At 37.4% G+C, this 21,655-nt stretch overlaps 1 protein-coding gene across 1 annotated transcript; it reads left to right on the top strand.

The window, feature by feature from the left end:
* The first annotated feature begins 12,973 nt into the window (after positions 1–12,973).
* Positions 12,974–19,982, top strand: LOC133863459 (3-phosphoshikimate 1-carboxyvinyltransferase 2). The gene is made up of 8 exons (XM_062299389.1): positions 12,974–13,538; positions 16,062–16,306; positions 16,857–17,010; positions 17,956–18,170; positions 18,245–18,362; positions 18,594–18,804; positions 19,381–19,442; positions 19,527–19,982. The coding sequence occupies exons 1-8, from the start codon at positions 13,200–13,202 to the stop codon at positions 19,743–19,745; spliced, it is 1,563 nt and encodes a 520-aa protein (XP_062155373.1). The 5' UTR covers positions 12,974–13,199; the 3' UTR covers positions 19,746–19,982.
* The last annotated feature ends 1,673 nt before the right edge of the window (positions 19,983–21,655 follow it).

Genomic DNA, 21,655 nt, shown 5'->3' with positions numbered 1-21,655 from the left:
ACAAGCAACAAATTATGAACACCATTGACTTTTTTTTTGTTTTTTGTTTTTCAAAAGAACATTCATGTACTGTAACAATTTCAATTGGGGGACCACTAAAGCATCCATACAGTCGGCATTTTAACTTCAATCGGGGGACCAACGAAAGCAACCCAAGCCAATTGATTTTCACAACCAGACAACAAGTAGACAACAAAACCAACAAGCAGACAACAAAACCCCACCCCAATAAACTAACAGAAAAATGTCCTAAGCCCAATAAACAAAGTCGGTTTCAACCAACAAACCAACAATGAAAGGCATTATAAAAGCTGAGGCTATACTTGGGTTTGGGCATTCTAAAAAACTCACCACAAGGCTCGTGGGTTTGTTAAGGCGGAGCTTGGAAATCACTCACCCAATGTGGGTCTTCAATTCGGCAGCACCCAAAAATTTGCCACCCTCTTGTCTTCAACTTCACTTAGTAATGGGTAAGAAAACATGGTCGACACCTAGAATTTTCGGCACCCTCTCCTTTTCTTCAACTCTCGTCTTCAACTTCACTCAATAATGGGCAAGAAAACACGGTCCCCTCTTCAACTCTCGTCTTCAACACGGCACCCACTCGCCTCTTCAACACGGCACCTTCTCGCCTTCAACTCTCATCTTCACTCAGTCCATGGCAATAAAAACGGTTGACACCCTCCTTCAGCACGGTCTGCCCAGTCGGCCCCCTCTGAATCTCTCCACAATCGAAACCTTAGAAAAGAAGGCAAAGAAGACAAAGTAAAAAATGCCCAAATCAAATCGCATGGCATTGAAATTTATTGAATGGCATTATTGTAAAAAATGCCCTGAAATTTACATTCACTGTTTCGAAGGGCACAATGAGAATTTTAACGTTAGGGAGAGGGGTATTTTCGGGCTTCTTGGCTACAAGGGGCACGTGCACGGCACGCAGACCGGTTTCCATCCATTTACACAGCACAAAACCAAGCAAATAGTAGTTCGGGGGACCGAAATGCAAGCATTGGTAGTTCAGGAGGCCAACTAGAGAACGGGTGGTAGTTTGGGGGGCTTTTTTGTATTTAACCCATATATATATATAGGAGGAGAAACTATTAGAGCGCGCGGTTATATGTTTTGAGCGGAAGACAAACGGTTGAGATTTAACTCTAGTAGTTTTAAGCCAAACGACATCGTGTAGGGCTAAGAAAACTATATAAGAAAATACCCGGTAAATGGATAACACTAATTAAGCAAGAAGCTTGTGCTCATAGCCTTCACCTGAGCAATCGAATGGCTAGCTAGCTTTCTGCATTTCTTCTCCAAAGCCCATCAGTTTGAAAGCTCTATAAAAAATTAAAAAAATTAAATTAAATTAAATAAAGGAAAAGGTTAACTACCATCAATTGATAATGTTTCTTTAATTTTAAATTGAGACAATATATATAGGTTGTAATCTTAGTTTGTTTAATTTTTAGTGAATACGATCTGAGCCTAATAACATGTTCAAGCTTTGTTCATTTATTTTTGAACAAGCTAGCTTGATCTTGTTTGTTTACAAGCTGCTCAATTAACTTATTGATTTTATATATAAAATAAATGTCGTAATTGTTATTATTATTATTATTATTATTTGTAATCATACTAATTATTAGTTATTTAATTATTTTTAATATTTATTATTTGATTAATTAGATAAATTAACTTGAATTTTAAACAATCAAATCTCGAGTTTATATGTTTTTCTTATAGTATATATGTATATATTCATTAAACAAACACATACATAAAATCACTTATACACACACGAATACACATATATTTATATCAAGACTTATAATTATAATAATTTAAGTTATATCTATTCCATTATGAAGATAATTCATTTAAATCTGCTTAAAAACTTAACATGATCTCATTACAAAGTTAAAAATAATATTATAAAAATAACAAAAATAAAGTTATACAAGTTCGACTCGTTTAACAAACTAACTTAAATTTTTGTTCAATCTCTGTTCATTTAATAAAATGAACAGATCCTGACCTGACCTTATTTGATCCAAGCGCGAGCTTGTTCACTAGCAGCTCTGTTTATTTACAGTTTTATGCCCCATAAATTACCAAAAAGTTGTAAATATCTCCCACTTAACAGGCGTGGAATTGTAAACCACAATGGAATCTGTGGAAGCTTTGGCTTATACATTCCTCTTAGTCGAAACGCTATCTTCTTTCGAACCGCCTAAAGTTCAAACTAAAAAGATGAAATGATTTTTTATTATCTCAAATGGAAGTAATTGTTATAAATATTTATAGATTGCTATATTAATGTTGTGGCTAAGTGGTTTAAGGCCCTTACTTCCTCTTGTGGCAGTTATTAAAAATAACTACATTGGTTGCAGCTGTGAGGAGTAAAACCATTGACATTCTCTTTCCAAGAGGTGCCTTTGAACCACTAGGCTAACTGTAAACATGTTGTGAGTTGTAATCAACTCTGTTATTTATATATGTAATTGTTTGTACCTGCAAATTGAAAAGATATAACTTTTCAATAAGTGCCATTCAAAATCTATAAATAGATATATTTCCTACGAATTTTAATAACTTAATTTTCTCACTCTCTCAAGTCATTTTACACAACTTTGTAGAGAAACTCTAAAGAAAAAACTTCATAATTTGTTGTCTGCAGTTGGTGACTTTGTTGGATCCTGAGGGTAAATTGCTTGTAACCCAGCAACTCTTTCGAGTAGGGGCAATTATCAATTTAAAGATAGTGTTCATACACGCCTCAAAGTCGCATTAATTTTCTGATTATTGTTTCCGCTCATTATTTTCTTAACAATTTTAAGGTGATAATTCGCAATGGGATCAGAATCTAATATGACGACTTTCAAAATGATGAATCAAGACTTCGTGAAATTGGACAGATTTGATGGGACGAATTTCACTCATTGGAAAGATAAGTTGATGTTCTTGCTCACGACATTGAAGATTTCATACGTTTTGGATTCAAATTTGCCAAAACTTCCAGAACCTGAGCCTGATGAAGATGTACAAAGAAAGGTGGTACTGTTATGAGCCTAAATCGTAAAATTAGGAATATATAAAAAGACTTTGATAATTGACACTTTGAGGGGTCAAGGCCTCATGTTTTGCTTTAGAAATTTTCGGATACCTTTATTCATGAACTGAACTAATTTAAATACAAGAAAGATAACAACCGAAAACAACCACGAACGGTTATGCATGCCTACTGCAACACACCACTAAAAACCTAATCTACATGCAGTAACCAAGTCCCTACTTATGAGGAGAAGTGGACTGGTTCTTAGGGAAAGACACACAACATAGCAACTAACACCCACTAAGTAGTCGGCCACTAACAACACGACTAACAAGACTCGACTAAGATGTGTAACACAAAGATTAATAAATGGCCGCCAGCTATCTTCCAACTGCCTTGTTGTCCACGCGAGGTTCATGCACTTGTCCCCTAAAGAACTGAGCCACGATCACACTTAACAGGCTGACTTCAAGAACAACCCAGACACCCAGACGCATAACATGGTTCCCTTGTTAGAAGACCTTGTCCACAAGGTCGGGGAAGTACTTCTGCAACTCCTCCAAATCTTCCCATGTGGCATCGCTTTCCGTCATCCCTTTCCACTACACAAGAACTTCTGCTCTAGCCCCGTTACCTTTCTTCTTCAAGCATCGATCCAACACAACTTTCGGTTCAGGTTCAAGAATGCCTTCTGAAGTAAGAATAGGCAAATCTGGTAAAGGGGTCATTTGCTCACCCGGATTCTTTTTGAGGTGGGATACGTGGAAAATATGATAAATACGGGAAGAAGTCAGCAGTTCAAGTTTGTAGGCAACAGTACCAATCCTCTGAACAATCTGAAATGGGCCATAGTATCTAGGGGAAAGCTTAAGGTTTCAGCATAAGGAGACTGACATCTGACGATATAGTCGGAGCTGAAGGAAAACCCAATCATCTTCTGAGAACTCCCTGAATGTTTGAAACCGATCAGCAAAGTGTTTCATCCGAGCTTGAGAATCACGCAAATTTTCTTGGATGAGCTTCAGGATGAAGTCTCAGCTTTTTAGTTGATTCTCCACAGCTTGCACTTTGGTGGTTCCTGTCTCAAATGGCATCAGTCAGGGAGGTGGATGGCCATACACAGCTTCAAAAGGGCTCAATTTGGTGGAAGTATGAACTGAAGTGTTGTATGCCCATTCTGCCAAAGAGAGCCAACGCATCCAATCTTGAAGTCGATCCCCAGTGAAACTCCTCAAATAACCCTCAATCCTTTATTCATCACCTCAATCTGGCCATCAGTTTGGGGATGATAAGCCGAACTTATGAGCAGCTCAGTCCCAATAGCTTTGAACAGCTCATTCCAGAAGAGACTCGTGAACAATGGGTATCAGTCATTGACAGTTGATTGAGGGAGTCCATGGACCTTGAAGATGTGGTCAACAAAGACCTGAGCTACTGTGGTTGCTATGTAGGGTGACTTAGAGGTATGAAGTGAGCATATTTGCTCAACCTGTCAATCACAACTAAAACAACATCTTTCCCTTGTGAATTTGGCAATCCTTCAATAAAATCCATACTCACCTCTGTCCAATTCTATTTTGGAATAGGCAATGTTTGAAGCAACCCTGCAAGATGGATATTTTCAACCTTGTTGCGTTGATAGACTTCACACTCCCTGATAAGTTTCCTGACTCCCTTCCGCATACTAGGCTAGTAGAATTATTTCTTTAATCTTGAGTAGCTCTTCATGGCTCCCATGTGTCCAACTAACAGATGACTATGGAAATGTTGCAGGACCTGCTGCTGAAACTCTTCTAAACCTCCAAAATGAATGCGCCCTTTATAGAAAAGGAGTCCCTGGTGAAATTGATACTTCACAGGGTCCAATTCTCCTTGTTGGAATTGTTTGATAAGCTCCTGCAACTATTGGTCACCTGCATAATTTCGGTTGAGCTCTCTGGTCCAAGAAGGTTGCATAGTGTTGATGGCTTGAGTGATTAGGATAGCTTCCTCCCCAACTGCATGTTGCCCCTGTTGGTCTTCTTCTGGTTGTTCCCTTTGTTCTTCTTCTAGCCACTCCTTTTTGGAGAGTGCATCAGCAGCCTTATTCTCTCTGCCCTTTTTGTACTCAATTGTGAAGTCGAATCCCAACAACTTGGATACCCATTTCTATTGAGCCTGAGTTCCTACTCTTTGCTCCAGCAAATACTTCAAGGCATGCCAAAAACTTGTTGACAACTTAAGTGTGCAAACCCAAGTGCAGGTGGTCGCGAAGTAATAAATTCTCGGTAAGTACGAGGTCGATCCACAGGGAATGGCAGATACTTAGTAAAATTCCTATTATTGTACAGAAAAGTAAATTGAGTTGTTTTTCCACTAAAAAGTGGAGCAAAGAAGGGATTGTAAACTAAAATTAAATTAACTAAACTAAATTAATAAAAAGTAAATCGGAGAAAATTAATGACAACGCTAAGGTTCAGAGATCCACCTAGTATTATATTACGTATTCCTGAGACATATATTTTTAATTCAACTTGGTAAAGAATCAACTCTCATAATCGAAAAATAAAACAATTAAGCATAAAGTAAATATAAAATAAATTAAACATGGATTGATTGAGAATTTGATTTCAAAAACATATTACAATAAATTAAGCATTCAATATATTTTCGAATCATAACAAATCAAACAAAGTAATTTGATATAAACAAAAATCATAATGAATCAAAATAAACTTGTCTCATTAAATTACTTTCAAATAAAAATCATCCCTAACATTTAATCATTAACCTATGAAGAACAAATAAAATAGTCTCAAGAACACATAATAAAAATACTAGGTTTCACCCCTAGCCTTAGCTAGAGATTTAAGTATTAAAAATCATAAATAGAAAATAAATAGAAAGAAAGGCTGCCGAAAATTCTCCTCTTGTGTCGTGCGTCGTTTTTTTCTGCAAATTTTTGGGTCCTTTGTTTGTTGCCGTGTTGCTTCTCTTATAGAGATAAGAGTCATTCTTCTTTTGGAATTTGTACAACTATAAGAATCCAAGTCTTCTATTTGTTCCATGTCTCCCTCTTACACTTGAAATAAAACTCTGCTTCTTCTTTTTATAAGAGCCAAATACATCTTTTTCTTCTTGGTTTTGTCATGTAGTAGTATTAGAATGTTTATCCAATTCGTGGGTCCAGCAGTTTGGTTTCACCTCTTCTTGTTTTACACATTGGACTCTATCTTGAGCATAGGATAAACTTCTTCTTTTGACCCACATCTTGGCTTTTACTCTTTGATTTCTTTTGTAATTCCTACATCACATAATTTCTTGCATAAATATATCATTTAATCTTAATATTAATATTTGAACAATATTCCACAATTAAATATAAAATGCAAGAATTAAATTATAATAAAGTATGATAATACTTATTTTAATAGGAAAAATAAGCACTTTTAAGCTATTATCACTGATCTATTCTTACCTTAAAATTGTAGCCTAGGAGATAGTGCCTCCATTTCCTCACATCCATGACCAAGGCTAATAGCTATTTTTCATAGGTAGACAGGTTCAAGCTTCTCCCTTTCAACCCTTGGCTGAGGTAAGCTAATGGTTATCCTGCCTGCATCAACACTGCTCCAATCCCTTCACATAAGGCATCACACTCTATGATAAATGTTTTAGTGAAATCCAGCATACCTAAAACTGGGGGTATAGTCATGGCCTCTTTTAGGGCATTGAAAGCCTGCTCAACCCTCTCACTCCATTTGAAGGAGTCCTTCCTTAAGAGGTCTGTCAAGGGTGTTGTTATTTCCCCATACCCCTAACAAACTTCCTGTAGTAGCCTGTCAACCCTAGGAAGCCCCTTAAAGACTTGAGATTTCTAGGTACAGGCCAATTAAGCATAGCCTCAATTTTGGAGGGATCTGCCTTAACCCCTTCTTCATATATAATACGCCCCAAGTATTCTACTTCTTGGCAACCAAAATGACATTTAGACATCTTAGCATACAAGTGGTGTTGCTGAAGTAGCCCTAGTATTGCTCTTAAATGCTTCAAATGCTTTTGTAAACTCCTACTGTAAACTAGGATGTCATCGAATAATACTACCACACACTTTCTCAAATAGGATCTAAAGACTTCATTCATGAGGCCTTGAAATGTTAAAGGAGCATTAGTCAGCCCAAATGGCATGACTAGGAACTCATAATGCCCCTCATGAGTCCTAAAGGCAATTTTAGAGATGTCCTTGTCATGCATTCTAATCTAGTGGTACCCATACCTAAGATCAAGTTTAGAAAAAATAACAGATCCATGCAGCTCATCTAAAAGTTCATCTATGTTAGGTATTGGATACTTACCTTTGATTGTATTCTTTTTGAGGGCTCTGTAATCAACTCAAAGTTTCCAGCTTCCATCTGCCTTCCTCACTAATAGCACAGGTGATGAGTAAGGGCTCTGACTTGGCCTGATAACTCCTATTGTTAGCACTTCACCAGCTTTTCTATCTCCTCTTTCTGATAGTATGGGTACTTGTAGGGTCAAACACAGGTTGGCTGGGCTCCTTCTTGTAGTTGGATCCTATGGTAAAAGGTCTTGGAGGGATGTAATCTAGTAAGCTCATGAAAAACTCCCTTGAACCCATCAAGTAATTCAAATATTGCTGGATGCTATAGCCTCTGGACCTGTGGAGCCCCGACACCCATAAGTTGCAGCCAAATCCCCTTGTGCTCTGCCCCTGCCTTTTTTGGTAAGCCTTCTTCCACTTCCCAGTTGGTTGCAGCCAAGATTAGGCCTTGTAACAGAATCTCCTTGTGATGATACTAGACTTTCATGCAAAATCCCACAAGATTGGCCCCAAAGTACTTAACCAGTCTACTCCAAGCACCATGTTACATCCTCCCAGAGTTCGAAGGTGCAAGGTGGCCTAGAAATCCTTCCCTTGCAGTGTAAAAGTCATCGTCACATAACAGCCAAGACAAGGGACCTTCTCCCTATTTGCCACCATAATTGATAGTTGGCTTCTCTCTTCAGCTGGCAATTTCATCTTCTTAGCAAGAAGTTGATCCACGAAGCTATGGGTACTACCAATATCAACGAGAATCACCACCTGTTGCCCCCCAATCTTTCTCAGCAACCTCATTGTCTTTGGTGCCACAGCCCCAGCCAGGGGATGCAGAGATATGCTTGGCTTACATGTGAGGTTAGAATTATATGAAGGGGTAAGGCTACGATTATCAGATGTGGGAGGAGTGATTCTAGGTGGGGTGGAAGTGGATGATAATTTGGGATAACTTTGGGAGCCTGACGCCCAAGTAGTGTACTTCTGGCTTCTTCCTCTCAACTTCACCTCTTCTTCCTGAAGCCTGGCTAAACCAAAGGCAGTGGTGAGGTCCTTAGGTTTGAGCATGGTGACAGTAATGCGAATCTCCTCCCTCAACCCACTCAGGAAGATGCTGACTTTGAATTCCTCGCTCAACCCTTGGATCTTGTTGGATAGGATCTCAAACTGAGTCTGGTAATCTTCTACTGTCGAGGTTTGCTTAAGCTTGGTGAATGCTCCTACTGGGTCATCAAAGGCAGATGGTGCAAAACGAGTCTTGAGTGCACTTATAAAATCCTCCCATCCTCCTACATACCCTGAATCCATTAACCAATTGTACTAAATTAGAGCCCTTCCTTCCATGTGGAAGGCAGCAAGGGATACCTTTTGCTGATTTGGAGTTTGATTGTAGTTGTAGAATTGCTAGGCCTTGAGGATCCAATTCATAGGTTTAGTCCCATCGAACCTAGGAAAATCTAACTTCAAATTTCTAGTGAAGACTCCTCCTCTTCCAGTATGATTCTCTGGCTCATTGTCCCTTTCTTCAGTATCATTCTTCTCACCACTACTTCCCCTTTGCTTCTCACCATGTTTCTTGCTAGTATTCTCCCCACTGAAACTTCTCTATCCTCCATCATTCTTGTTTGAGTCTTGACTTAAGGCAGCAACACTGTTAGATATGGCAGCAACACTATTAGTTAGCTTACCCATCTGATCCATCAAGACTTTTAAGAGCTACGAGTTGGCTGTTGTCTCTAGCTTGTTAGCTGATGTCTCTTGCCTGTTTGCTGCTACTGCTTCGGATAACTGCGCATAACGAGTCTCATTCGCCATGGTCGCAAGAACACGACTCTGATACCATTTGTTATGAGCCTAAATCGTATAATTAGGAATATATAAAAAGACTTCGATAATTGACACTTCGAGGGGTCAAGGCCTCCTGTTTTGCTTTGGAAATTTTCTAATACCTTCATTCATGAACTGAACTAATTTAAAGGCAAGAAAGATAACAACCACAAACGATCGTGCATGCCTACTGCAACGCACCACTAACAACCTAATCTACATGCAGTAACCAAGTCCCTACTTCTGAGGAGAAGTGGACTGGTTTTTAGGGAAAGACACACAACATAGCAACTAACACCCACTAAGTAGTTGGCCACTAACAACACGACTAACATGTGTAACACAGATTAATAAATGGCTGCCATCTATCTTCCAACTGCCTTGCTGTCCACGCGAGGTTCATCACGTGTCCCCTAAAGAACTGAGCCACGATCACACTTAACAGGCTGACTTCAAGAACAACCCAGACACCCAAGCGCATAACAGGTACCCACTCAACTCTCTCTTGGAAAAAAAAAATGCCCAAAGAGCTTTCGTGCCCATAGTTGGCCTAATTCCCGCTATAGTAGCCACTTCTAGCCAAAGTTACCAATATCCAAATTCCAACCATAGTAGCTGATATATGCCAGCCATAGTCACCAATGTTCAAGTCCCAGGCATAATAGCTGATGCCGGCCAAAGTTGCTGCAGTCTAAGTTTCGGTTATAGAAACCGATGTTCCAATTCAAGCCATAATAGCTTTTTTTTTTTAGTCTTTTGATGTTCAATATCAAAACTCAACGTCTGTTGGTTTGACAATGGCGTATTGAGATAAGAGTTACAAGCACTCAAGAGTCAAGAGTTACAAGATAATAAATTAGATTGGTTGTTGTTAATGTAAAAGTAGAAGTAGAAGAGACTTGTAACATTTAGACTATTTCTCTAAAAATAGAGTTTTGTACACAATCAAATAAATCAAGGAAATATGTAGCCAACAAAAGGTTTTACGTGTAGCTGTAGGCTATAGGCTGAACTACCTTAATTCTGTTTCTGTTTCTTATTTTCATATCTTTCCCAGACTATTGGTTCTTACATCCACACATAAGCCCTACAAATCCAATGATAATTTTGAAAAATGGTAAGATGAAATAAGATCCAAAAGAAAATGTATAGCAAATCTCTTAGGAGTATTGAAACAGGGAATTATAAAAAGAACGTTATCCATTGTGCTCCATTCTGTAGGACATAATTTTCTATAGTAAGTTTGATGGTAATAAATTGAGTAAATGGTGTAATGGAGGGTGCTGGAGCATAATTTTGGGAGGAAAAAAAATTAAATTGGAGGTGAAAGAATTTTTAGAATCGACATGCACGGAGGATGTTAATAAGAGGCTCTAACAGCACTAGCAGCAGATACCCAATTTTTTTATTTTTTTTATTTAAAAAAAATATTTAGGGAACAAAACTATTTTTTACTTCCCTATCCAAATACACTTCACAATAGCTTCCTTTATCTTTTCTTATATCAATTCGATATTCTTTTTTTACAAATATAAGTTTATACTGACGTTCACATTTTTTCACAAAATTTCAAAACAATCCCCAATAAAAAGGCAAAAAGATGAGAGATGAGAGAGGAAAGAAAAATATTTTGTATTAAAATAATGGATAGGGAAGCTCTTTTGGTTCCCCACACATTGAGAAGAATTGTAGCATTTTCAATGCTTAGGGAACCTGTAGGGAATCTGTTGCATGCGATTTTTTGTATTTTTGTTTTTTTGACATTTTTTTCTATATTTAGGAAAGGGAACCACCTATAAGGTAACTGCTACTAATTCCCTAACATAGGATGAAAAATTAACAAGAGAGCATAACTTTAGTAGGATAATTTGAAGAATTTTGAGCTTCCTTAATTTAGGGTAGTTCGATGAACCTTAACTCTCCTAACAAACGTAAACTTTAATAAATTAACTCGTTGATGACTTTATTAACTTTTTGGTGTACATATTATCTCTAAGTCATTCAATTCTAATCCTAAAATTCTTCTCACTAGACCTTAGAGTGTTGCATCTTCTTATCTCGATTATCTTGATAATCATTGGATTGTTGAGGAGTTTTCTTAGTCTTGTGAGACTTCTATTCCAATAAATGCCTCATATTTTAGGAAAACTCAGAGAACAAAATAATATCAACGATGAGATCGGGTGCAATAAAGTCGTCCATTGATGTAATAAAGAGGGCATGCATGCTCTATTTTACTTGGGCACACACTTGTTCGGACTGTTTTAAACATCAACCCAAACAAGTAAGGTTCAAATACCCTTTCACATAAGAGTGTCCATTGCAACGTGCAATGGTGGATCAATGTTTGTTGTTATAACAAAGCACGTAACCCAAGCCGAGATTGTTATCATGTTTTGATGACAAACACGCGTGTAAGTTTAAATAAAATAAAATACATGTTCGTTTTACATGTGTTTTTACTCAAGTATATAATTTTTACGTGCATTTTGAACACGCACGAGTTTAATAGATAAGGTTAATTTTTTTTTTCTATTAAAAAAATATAGAAGGGGACGACCAGAGTAGCTATTCCCACTGGGAACCACACATGCAAAAAGGGCCTAGACAAGCATTCCCCCAAGCGTCTAATGACTCAACTCCATCAAGACATCAACGGGATTTATGGTGTTTACATTAATCACACATGGAGATTCTCATTGTCGGATTCGAATCTATGCCTTAGGGTGTAGTTAACTACCTTGAGAATTTCTTTGAGACCATTAAACCACCACTGAAAGCTTTAAGCTCGCATGTCAAATTTTTCATGAATTAAGATTCACAACAATTAACTGTTTAAATTACTAATAACTTGAACAATTAATATAAAATGACTCATTAAATTTTATGCTCCGTTTGTTTCGGCGTAAAAATGTTTTCTGAAAAATATTTTCGGCACTTTACGGTGTTTGGTGGGGGCGAAAAATAATGGTCAACGAAAATCATTTTCAGTTTGACCATAAAAACCTCTTTAATAAAAACCATAAATCGTTTTCTGAATTTAAATTTTTAATTCTTGCACGCACGTTTGTGGGAATCCGCCACCGCCGAACATTGGAGTTTTTTAGTTGCCCGAGTCTACCGCCGAACGTCCGACAGCTGTCGCCGGATTTCGGCAAAAGAATGGCCGGATCTCGGCCGTTTTGGCTGGAATCTGGCCAGAGAATGACCGAATTCCAACCGTTTTGGCTGATCCAGCCAAATTGGCCAAAATCTAGCGACGGCGATCTGATTCCAACAATAGTTGCCAGATTCTATTTTTCGACGCTAGTGATTTTTTTTTAGAGCCAAACACCAAAAATTATTTTCTAAAAAAATATTTTTTTAAAAAACTAATTTAGTCAAAAATATTTTAAGCCAAAAATCATTTTACGTCTAAACAACCTAGCGTTAGGCTGCCTAATATCATCTTATCGGGAAGATAAATCCTAATTGGGGTGATCCTTATCCATTTTTCATTGGTCTCTTTTATTATTAGTGAGATTTGGCTGGTTTTTACGATTTGTTTCCCTGTAAATTGGGCCCCATCTGGGGTTGGTGCGAGAGAGTGACACTGCCTGCTATGACTGCAATTCGGAGCCACCCCCACCAACCCCAAACCGGTTCCATTTCCCAACAACCCATTTAAATAATTCACCAACCACGTAGTACAACCTTTCCAGCACAACGTACAATCACTCATAGCACAGAACAAGGGACATATTCATAATTCACCAATCACGTAGTACAACATTTCCAGCTCAAGGTACAATCACTCATAGCACAGAACAAGGGACATCTTCACTGTCTTTTCCCACGTTTCTGGTGGCAGACTCGGTTCTGGTAGCAGACTTGGTTGGTAAACCCTTCCCCCCGAGTGTCAATCTTAACAACAACCATTGTAGCAAAAGTCCCCAATTCTCAGCATACCCCATTTGAGAAAGAGAGAGAGCATTAAGAACCACACAGAGAGAGAGAGAGAGAGAGAGAGAGATGGCTCAAGTAAGCAAAATCTGCAGTGGAGGAGCTCAAAGCACCCAAATTTTTCACAACAATCCCAAACCCCACAAACCCAAATCTCTGAATTCTGTTAATTTCAGGTCACAGTTCTTGGTCTCATCAAATTCTTGGACTTTGAAGCACAAGAATGTGTGCGTGAGTAGTCGTAGAGCTGGTGTGGTTAGGGTTTCGGCTTCGGTTGCCACACCAGAGAAGCCGTCGACGGTACCGGAGATCGTGTTGCAACCCATCAAAGAGATCTCCGGTGCTATCACGTTGCCGGGGTCCAAGTCGCTGTCGAATCGGATTCTGCTTCTGGCTGCTCTCTCTGAGGTATACAATCATTGTGTTCTTGTGGGTAACTCTAGTTTTCTTGTTCTGTAGTGGAGGAATTTGGTTTGGGTATATCTGGGTTTGTTCGGGTTCCCTAGATAGTGCAGGAAAATGCCGGGAAGTTAGAAAATTTGATCGCATTTTAGGTTCTTAGTTAGCTAACCCGTGTATTTCATTTTTTAGCTTATGGGCCTAATATGAGAATTATGGAAGAACGCAATTTGTGGTTATGATCATTTCTGGTAGTTGGATTTTACTTGGGATTGAAAGTACATCCGTTTTGGTTTGAGAATAGGTATTTGGTTTGGTATCTTGGTTGCACCCTTGTACTTTACACTGAGTTTCTGTTTGGAGTTTGAAAGAAGCGAGGAAAGAGAAGAGAATTGCAAAGTTTTTTTTTTTTTTGGGCTAATTTGATTTCTTGTTATATAAACTGAGCTTAGATCATAATAAAGTATGGTTATAGAAAGTATCTTGGAACTATTAGTATTAGAGGCATGCTCTTTATTTCTCTCTGCAAGCTACAGTATATATAGATTTGGTTTGGCTAGTTGTAATTTGTGGTGTATGTTCTTCAATTATTGGAATTAAATTGATATCTGTTTGCTTGCTGAGTGAATAACTATTAAAAAAAAAAAAAAAGAGAGAGAGAGAGAAAAGAAAAGAAAAGAGAGATGGTTTGTCGTTATAGTTTTAATTCACAACTTCAACGTCAAGTTCAAAAGATTTCATGTTTGATTGCCAAATTTCTCATTTGGTAATTTTTCATTTTCAATGGTGATTTTGACTTGTAAGTTTAGATTCCAAAGAATGTCTCTGTGCTTGGTTCCCTTTAATGTAAGGGCTTTAGAGTAAAAGAACTAGTTTTAAATCCATTATTAGTTTCCTGGGAAGATCTATTTGATGTGAACCCACTAGTAACAAAAATAGGAAAGGATAAATCGGCTACTTCGAGAGAGCCGTGATCTTCAATGGCTACTTCTAGGAAGCCTTGACGTCTAAAACACAATGAGATGTATTAGGTTTGATAATATTTAAGCATGCATTCTTATTCATTGTCATTCTCTTAAATAGAGGAATAAAAGCTACATGTTACAAGGGTTAAACTAGATTTAGCCGTCAACAACTAGTAAGGAACAAATATAAAAAACTAAACCAAGGTTTTGTCGGCTTCAATCAACAGCATGGTCATTGACCAGTTTTGAGCTCCAATCTAGCGATAAAATCCAAAACACAAGGACCTGTTTTCTCATAAACAATTCCATGCAAAAATATTAAGGAGCCAAATAACTGATTGTGCCCTCGATGGGAAAGACTAAGATGTCAAAGAACATAATGCATATACGTGGCTAGTGGGTGGTGATATGCAAAATTTTTTTTTTTTTTTTTTCTTCTTTTTTTTTTCTGAACCAAGCATAAACAAGTCTCATTTTTCTTTTATTTCTAAGAGTGTGACGGCTAGGTTGTGATGTAGTAAGCATTGCGTATGGGGTGGCCTGCGATGGTGGAAGACTTGATAGTGAGAAGGCTTCAGCGGCGCGGTGGTTAACGACGCTTCTAGAAGCCGGGGTTTGGTGGTTTCTGGATGTGCGGCTGGGGTGGGCTACTTGGGGTTGACAAGGAAACCATAGCGGCTACTTGATGCGGTGTTTTATGGCGTGGCGAGTCTGTGAAACGAACGACAAATATGCGGTGGCCAGTGCATTTGGGACGACGGTGGCTATTGGTGGACTAAACGGCACATATCTATGATTGAGGGTGGTGCCAGTGGGGTAGGTTTTATGGGCGGGGATGGGCTTGCTAGAGAGGGGCGCTCCTCCATCTGTTTGCTAAATTTATCTTTCCACACGAGGAAATCTAATCACGTCTTTTCTAGCATTGCTTGTTGCTTTGCACCCAAAAAGATTTGGAAGGAGATGGTGATGGTGTAGATCGGTGATTGCTGTAGAAAACAATCAACCTTGCTTTGATACCACTTGATGCAAACCCACTAATAACAAAACATAGGAAATGATAAACTGGTTTTTTCGAGAGAGCCGGGATCTCCAATGGCTACTTCGAGGGAGCTTTGACCTCTAAAACACAATTAGATGTATTAGGTTTGATAATATTCAAGCATGCATTCTTATTCATTGTCATTCTCTTAAATAGAGGAATAAAAGCTACATGTTACAAGGGCTAAACTAGGTTTAGCCGTCAACAACTAGTAAGGAAAGATCCTTACGAATAGCCTACATCCTTATTGGGAATATCTATTGCTTATTAGACTAGACTACAAAATAAATGGAGATTTACTCCTTATTAGTCTCTAACTTAACTCCCACAAAAAGATTACATCATTTAAAATGTGGCATGAACTTCCTTCAAAGTTTGTAGTTTTTGTCTAGGTGATTTATGTTTGGTAACTGTTTAGATGAAAAAGGATCATAAAATATTTGATTGTTTCTTTGTTTCATGTTTTCATTCTTAACTTACTGCAAGTCTCTAGGCAGTTATTAATTGTTGTCTTTACTTATTCTCCAGGGAACAACTGTGGTAGACAACTTGTTAAATAGTGATGATGTTCATTACATGCTTGGTGCATTGAGAACCCTTGGGCTACGTGTGGAAGAGGACAAGGCGATTAAAAGGGCAATTGTGGAAGGTTGTGGTGGTCTGTTTCCAGTGGGCAAAGAATCAAGGGATGAAATTCAACTTTTCCTTGGAAATGCAGGAACAGCAATGCGTCCATTGACAGCTGCAGTTACTGCAGCTGGTGGAAATTCAAGGTCTGTCGGGTTTGGCTTTTTGAACAAAATTATTCTTCAAATATGAAATTCCTGCCTTACCAAAAGGATTGCTGCTAGCCTCTAGAAAATCTGGCTTTTAATTTCACACTACACTTATTTTTCCTGATTAACTTTGAAAACTGATTGATTCTTATTTGTTGGCACTATAATGTTTATGATGTTGAAGTTATTGATATGTTCGTTTTTGTATATAACTTAAACAAAGTATGCAATATTGCCTTTGCCATAGAGTTGGCATATATATATATATATATATATATATAAAATTCTTATATAAATATAAGAATTAAGGACTTCTATATGATGGCAATTGGCAACCATCTAGAATGGATCATAAGCTTTTTTGAGTTTTATCGTTGTTAGGGAATATTGTTATTTGGATCAATTGGCCTCTTTTCTTCTTTTATTGCTTTTCAGAGGCATGTGACAATTTAGTTTCATACTCAAAGGCTAACTTTTGAATAGTTTCTGTGTCTTTTACTGTTATTACATCTTAAATTGACCCTTTGTACTATTTAATACATTTCAGCTACATACTTGATGGGGTTCCCCGAATGAGAGAGAGACCAATTGAGGATTTAGTTACTGGTCTTAAGCAGCTTGGGGCTGATGTTGATTGTTTTCTTGGCACAAAATGCCCCCCTGTGCGTGTAATTGGAAAGGGGGGTCTTCCAGGGGGTAAGGTGAGGTGACATTTTATAATGTGTAATTGGTGCATTAATGCATTGAAATATATTGTTGTTTCCCATTCCCTTTTTCCCTGTTTTATCTGGGGTACTTGAGAAGACCCATTCCAACATGTCTTCTAATTTTTATAGAATTCTTGCATCAATATTTTTTTTGATAAGTAGAATTCTTGCATCAATTTTACAGCCAAGGGTATAAAATTATCCATGGGAACCCAGCTTTAAGTTTAATGTGTTGATGTGATAGATGCGATTCTGAGTTGAGAAACAAGAGGTTTCCAGAACTACAATGAGATTTCAACTTGTCCTCGCACCCTTTGTACAGAAAAATGAATTTATTAGCCATATAAGTAACACTAAGAACCCGGCTTTAAGTATCATATTGTCTTGCGATAGACTTGATTCTGTATTGAGAAACATTAGGATGCATAACCACAGTTATATATTTCAACTAGTGATTTACCTTTTGTGTGAAAGAATGGACTTAAATGGGTTTGTAACCTGGTGATTTGTGGCTTTTGCTGCTTGGAGAGCCTTTTGAAGCTCTAGGGTGTCAATCGTTTGTGTATAGAAATATGAAAGAATTGAACTTTGTTCAGTTAAAATTAGAAAATTGATTTCAGATATAAATTTCAGCACACCTATCATCCATTGGCTTTTCTATGAAAGGAACTCATATTCTTCAATTCAATTGCTGGAAAACAAAAGTCTTGATATGATTGGTCGTGTTTCTGATTTTTTTTTTCCTCAAATTTTCTTGATTTTGAAACTTGAAACATTTATTCAAATATTATTCTTCAAGTTCTGGCTCTGCGATCAATTTTGCCTCCAAGTTTCTTATGTGAAAGAAAATGTTGAACCAAGCCTGTGGATTATTGTTGTTAGCCAAGATTGAGCAAACTTGATCACTTTTATTTACGTGTTACGTGTCTTCATTTGCAGGTGAAGCTCTCTGGCTCAATTAGTAGTCAATACTTGACTGCTTTGCTTTTGGCTTCTCCTTTGGCTCTTGGAGACGTGGAAATTCAGATAATTGACAAACTGATTTCCATTCCATATGTTGAGATGACTTTGAAGTTGATGGAACGTTTTGGAGTCACTGTAGAACACACTGATAGCTGGGATCGGTTCTTGGTCCGAGGAGGTCAAAAGTACAAGTAGGTTTCTCTAACATAGAATTGCATCAGTTTGTGAAATCTGGTTGTTCTGAGAGTCATTATATGATTATTAGGTCTCCTGGAAATGCTTTTGTCGAAGGTGATGCTTCAAGTGCTAGTTACTTCCTAGCTGGTGCAGCAGTCACTGGTGGGACAGTTACTGTTGAAGGTTGTGGGACAAGCAGTTTGCAGGTAATTCACTCATGCCAATATATATATATATATATATTTAACTTGCAACCTATTCTCATTCTTAATTGCTTCAAAATAAAAAAATAAAAAATTCTTAATTACTTACATAGGACAAAAAGTCTCTTAAGTTTGAATCTATTCTATGTTTTGGATGAGTCTAGCCAAATCTAGCCAATACATCTTTAGTACATATGTTAGGAATATTCTTACCATGATTTTCCATTTATTAAGGGAGATGTAAAATTCGCTGAAGTTCTTGAGAAGATGGGTGCTAAAGTTACCTGGACAGAGAACAGTGTAACCGTCACTGGACCACCACGAGATTCTTCCAAAAGAAAGCACCTGCGAGCTATTGATGTCAATATGAACAAAATGCCTGATGTTGCCATGACTCTTGCTGTTGTTGCACTTTTTGCTGATGGACCCACTTCCATAAGAGACGGTAGGTTGGTCTTTTCGTAATAGAGAATAATGAAAATGAGTTTTGGCTTCTAGCTGTTTATAAGTGGCATTATAGATAAATGTTTAGAACCTTTAGAATTTTCGTTTGCCCTGTAATTCATGATTTTTGTTGGGCACATTGAAATTGAACTAGTGATTACCATTTGGCTGGTCCTGAGAGATGGGAATTTGGTCCAATAATTTAAATTGTGAAAAATGGGTGGACAGATTAAGCCCTTTCGGTGTGAAAATGGTGTTAGAAGTCAACCCAGCTACATATTGAGAAAAGTGAAATTCCCATTTCTTGGGCCCTGCACTTTACTGGTGTTGCAGACACCATTGACAGTGACTACTGGCCACCATTGGTGCGCCCTCACCTTCTTCATATAAGTAGCAACGAAGTTTTTTTTTTAATCTCGTTGAGACCCGGGTTCATATTTCATATCAAATTTGATTCTTAAATACTCATCTGAATTAACATCTAATTGTTAATGGATTTATGTCATACACATCTTTTGAGATTTACATTCTTGTATCAAACACCAACTTTGATCTCTTGGTTTACCTATTTTTCTAGTGGCAAGTTGGAGAGTGAAAGAGACAGAAAGGATGATTGCCATTTGCACAGAACTCAGGAAGGCAAGTTTCATGTGGCCTTCTGTACATCTGAAATCCCTTCACCATTCGTTTTTTCCCTACTAACATATGGGCTTGATATTTCAGCTGGGAGCAACAGTTGAAGAAGGACCAGATTACTGTGTGATCACACCGCCGGAGAATCTCAATGTGACAGCTATAGACACATATGACGATCACAGAATGGCCATGGCATTCTCACTTGCTGCCTGTGGAGATGTTCCTGTCACCATCAACGACCCCAGTTGCACCCGCAAAACATTCCCAGACTACTTTGAAGTCCTCCAGAGATTTACAAAGCATTGACCAGCTCTTTTAAATAATGCTTAAAAGAAGAAAAAACTATGCCCCTCCCTGCAGCCCAAGCATCAAGGAGCCAACCCCTCCCTATTTTTCTATACTGCCTTGTAGTTTTTGATGATTTATATTTGCAAGTTGAGCTTCTTTTAATATTGTTTTGTTTTGGGGTAAGTAAGCTGAGCTTGTTGTTTGTACTTTGTAAGACTGTAATTTAATGCCTACTTAATGCAGCCTCTCTCTGCCTCTGTGTCTTTCTCTGTGGCAAAGCTTCTCATGATACTTCTTATTCTCTTTTGCATTTTTCTTTTATTCTTTACATGGAATGGGTTTAGCCTCTCCATTCCATGTCAGGGTCATTAGGGTAGGGCAGGGTCCATCACAATTTAATAACAAGCATAATTATCTCCAGTAAGAGAGAACTTAACTTTCTTTCTGGAGAAAGAGAACAAAGGAAATCATTACTGAAAAAATGGTAATGGATTTTTCTCTATTCCCTTCAATCTTTATGGGTGAACTTTCATAATCACCTGTTTATGAAAAAAAGGATAATTTTAGCCCTCACCAAAAACTATACAGCTGCTTAGGCTTTAATGGCGCCCCATTGTGGATCTATTATTTTATGAGGCTGAACGTGATAGTGTACTGTTCATTCATTATCCAAATTTATGCAGATTTATAAAATCATTTATCTAGGTCAAGCTTACATGAACTCATAATGCAATAGGTTTATTTTTATCAGCACATGGGGACGGTGGGAGTTGGGATAATTTTATTTTCTTAAAAAGCAAAGAAAAAAAAAAAGAAACATACCTCACTCATTCATCCATCCATTGACTATTTACAACTAGATCCGTGATTGGGAATTAGGGGTTAAGAAAAGGAAATAAAAATTTAAATCTTATGGAATACTTATAGTAGCGACAGTTCACGTGATATTTATCACGTCGGTCACTAAAATGTGAACCGTCACTAATTGACAGTCCATATAATACTTATCACGTTAACAATTAAAATGTAAATTGTCACACGACTGTCTATGTGACACTTATTTCTATAAAAGATAAGATCTTTAGTAAATTTTAAAAGAATTATAATAAAAATTGTAAAGTAACCCCAAACAATTGCTAAGAGCCTATGAGAACTGCAAAGTTTCTAGAACTCTCAAAAAACCAATCAAGATCCGTCCGATGAATGCATTGAATTGGACATGGTCAATGTAGCCACTCATTCATCCATCGACTCATATAAGCCTCTCCATATGAGGTAGTATTCCATTGACCCATCACATATATGAGGTGGTTTACATTAATGATGACTAAATAGTAGAGAATGTGGGGTTTCTTCAACATCACTCTTCCTTCATATTTTCTTTTTTTTGAACCACAATAAGCTTTCATAAGAAGAAAACTTTGTTTGTGCTTGTGATTCTAGGATAATAATACATCTCTACATCCACCCACCCACATGGTGCTTTGCTTCCTTTTGCTTTCATCTCAAGTTTGTCTTCCACTTTTCAGTATCTCACTAAGTGTCAATCTCTCTCTCTCTCTCTCTCTCTCTCTCTCTACACACATAATCAACAGAAAATTTAAATAACGAGAAAAATCAAAGTTAATCAATCCTTAGGTTTATGCCATTTCAATTTAATCATTAAATTTTCAACTTTAATAATTAGGTTTTTAATTTTTCCTTTGATTTCAAATAATTCTATCTCTCTACTTACCATATAGTTAACTAATGGCATGTTATATCACACCACCAATTAATTAATTAATTAATGTCATGTGGCAAACTTTATCCGAAAGAAAATTAAGAGGATACAAAGGATATAAAAGAGATTTTAAACAGCCTAGATGGATTAAGATACATCAAGGCAAAAATCCTTATTTTAGACTTTTAGTTATTAAAATTGTTGG

Source organism: Alnus glutinosa, chromosome 3, assembly GCF_958979055.1.
Source record: "Alnus glutinosa chromosome 3, dhAlnGlut1.1, whole genome shotgun sequence".
NCBI lineage: Eukaryota > Viridiplantae > Streptophyta > Magnoliopsida > Fagales > Betulaceae > Alnus > Alnus glutinosa.
This window is presented reverse-complemented; position numbering and strand designations above follow the sequence as displayed.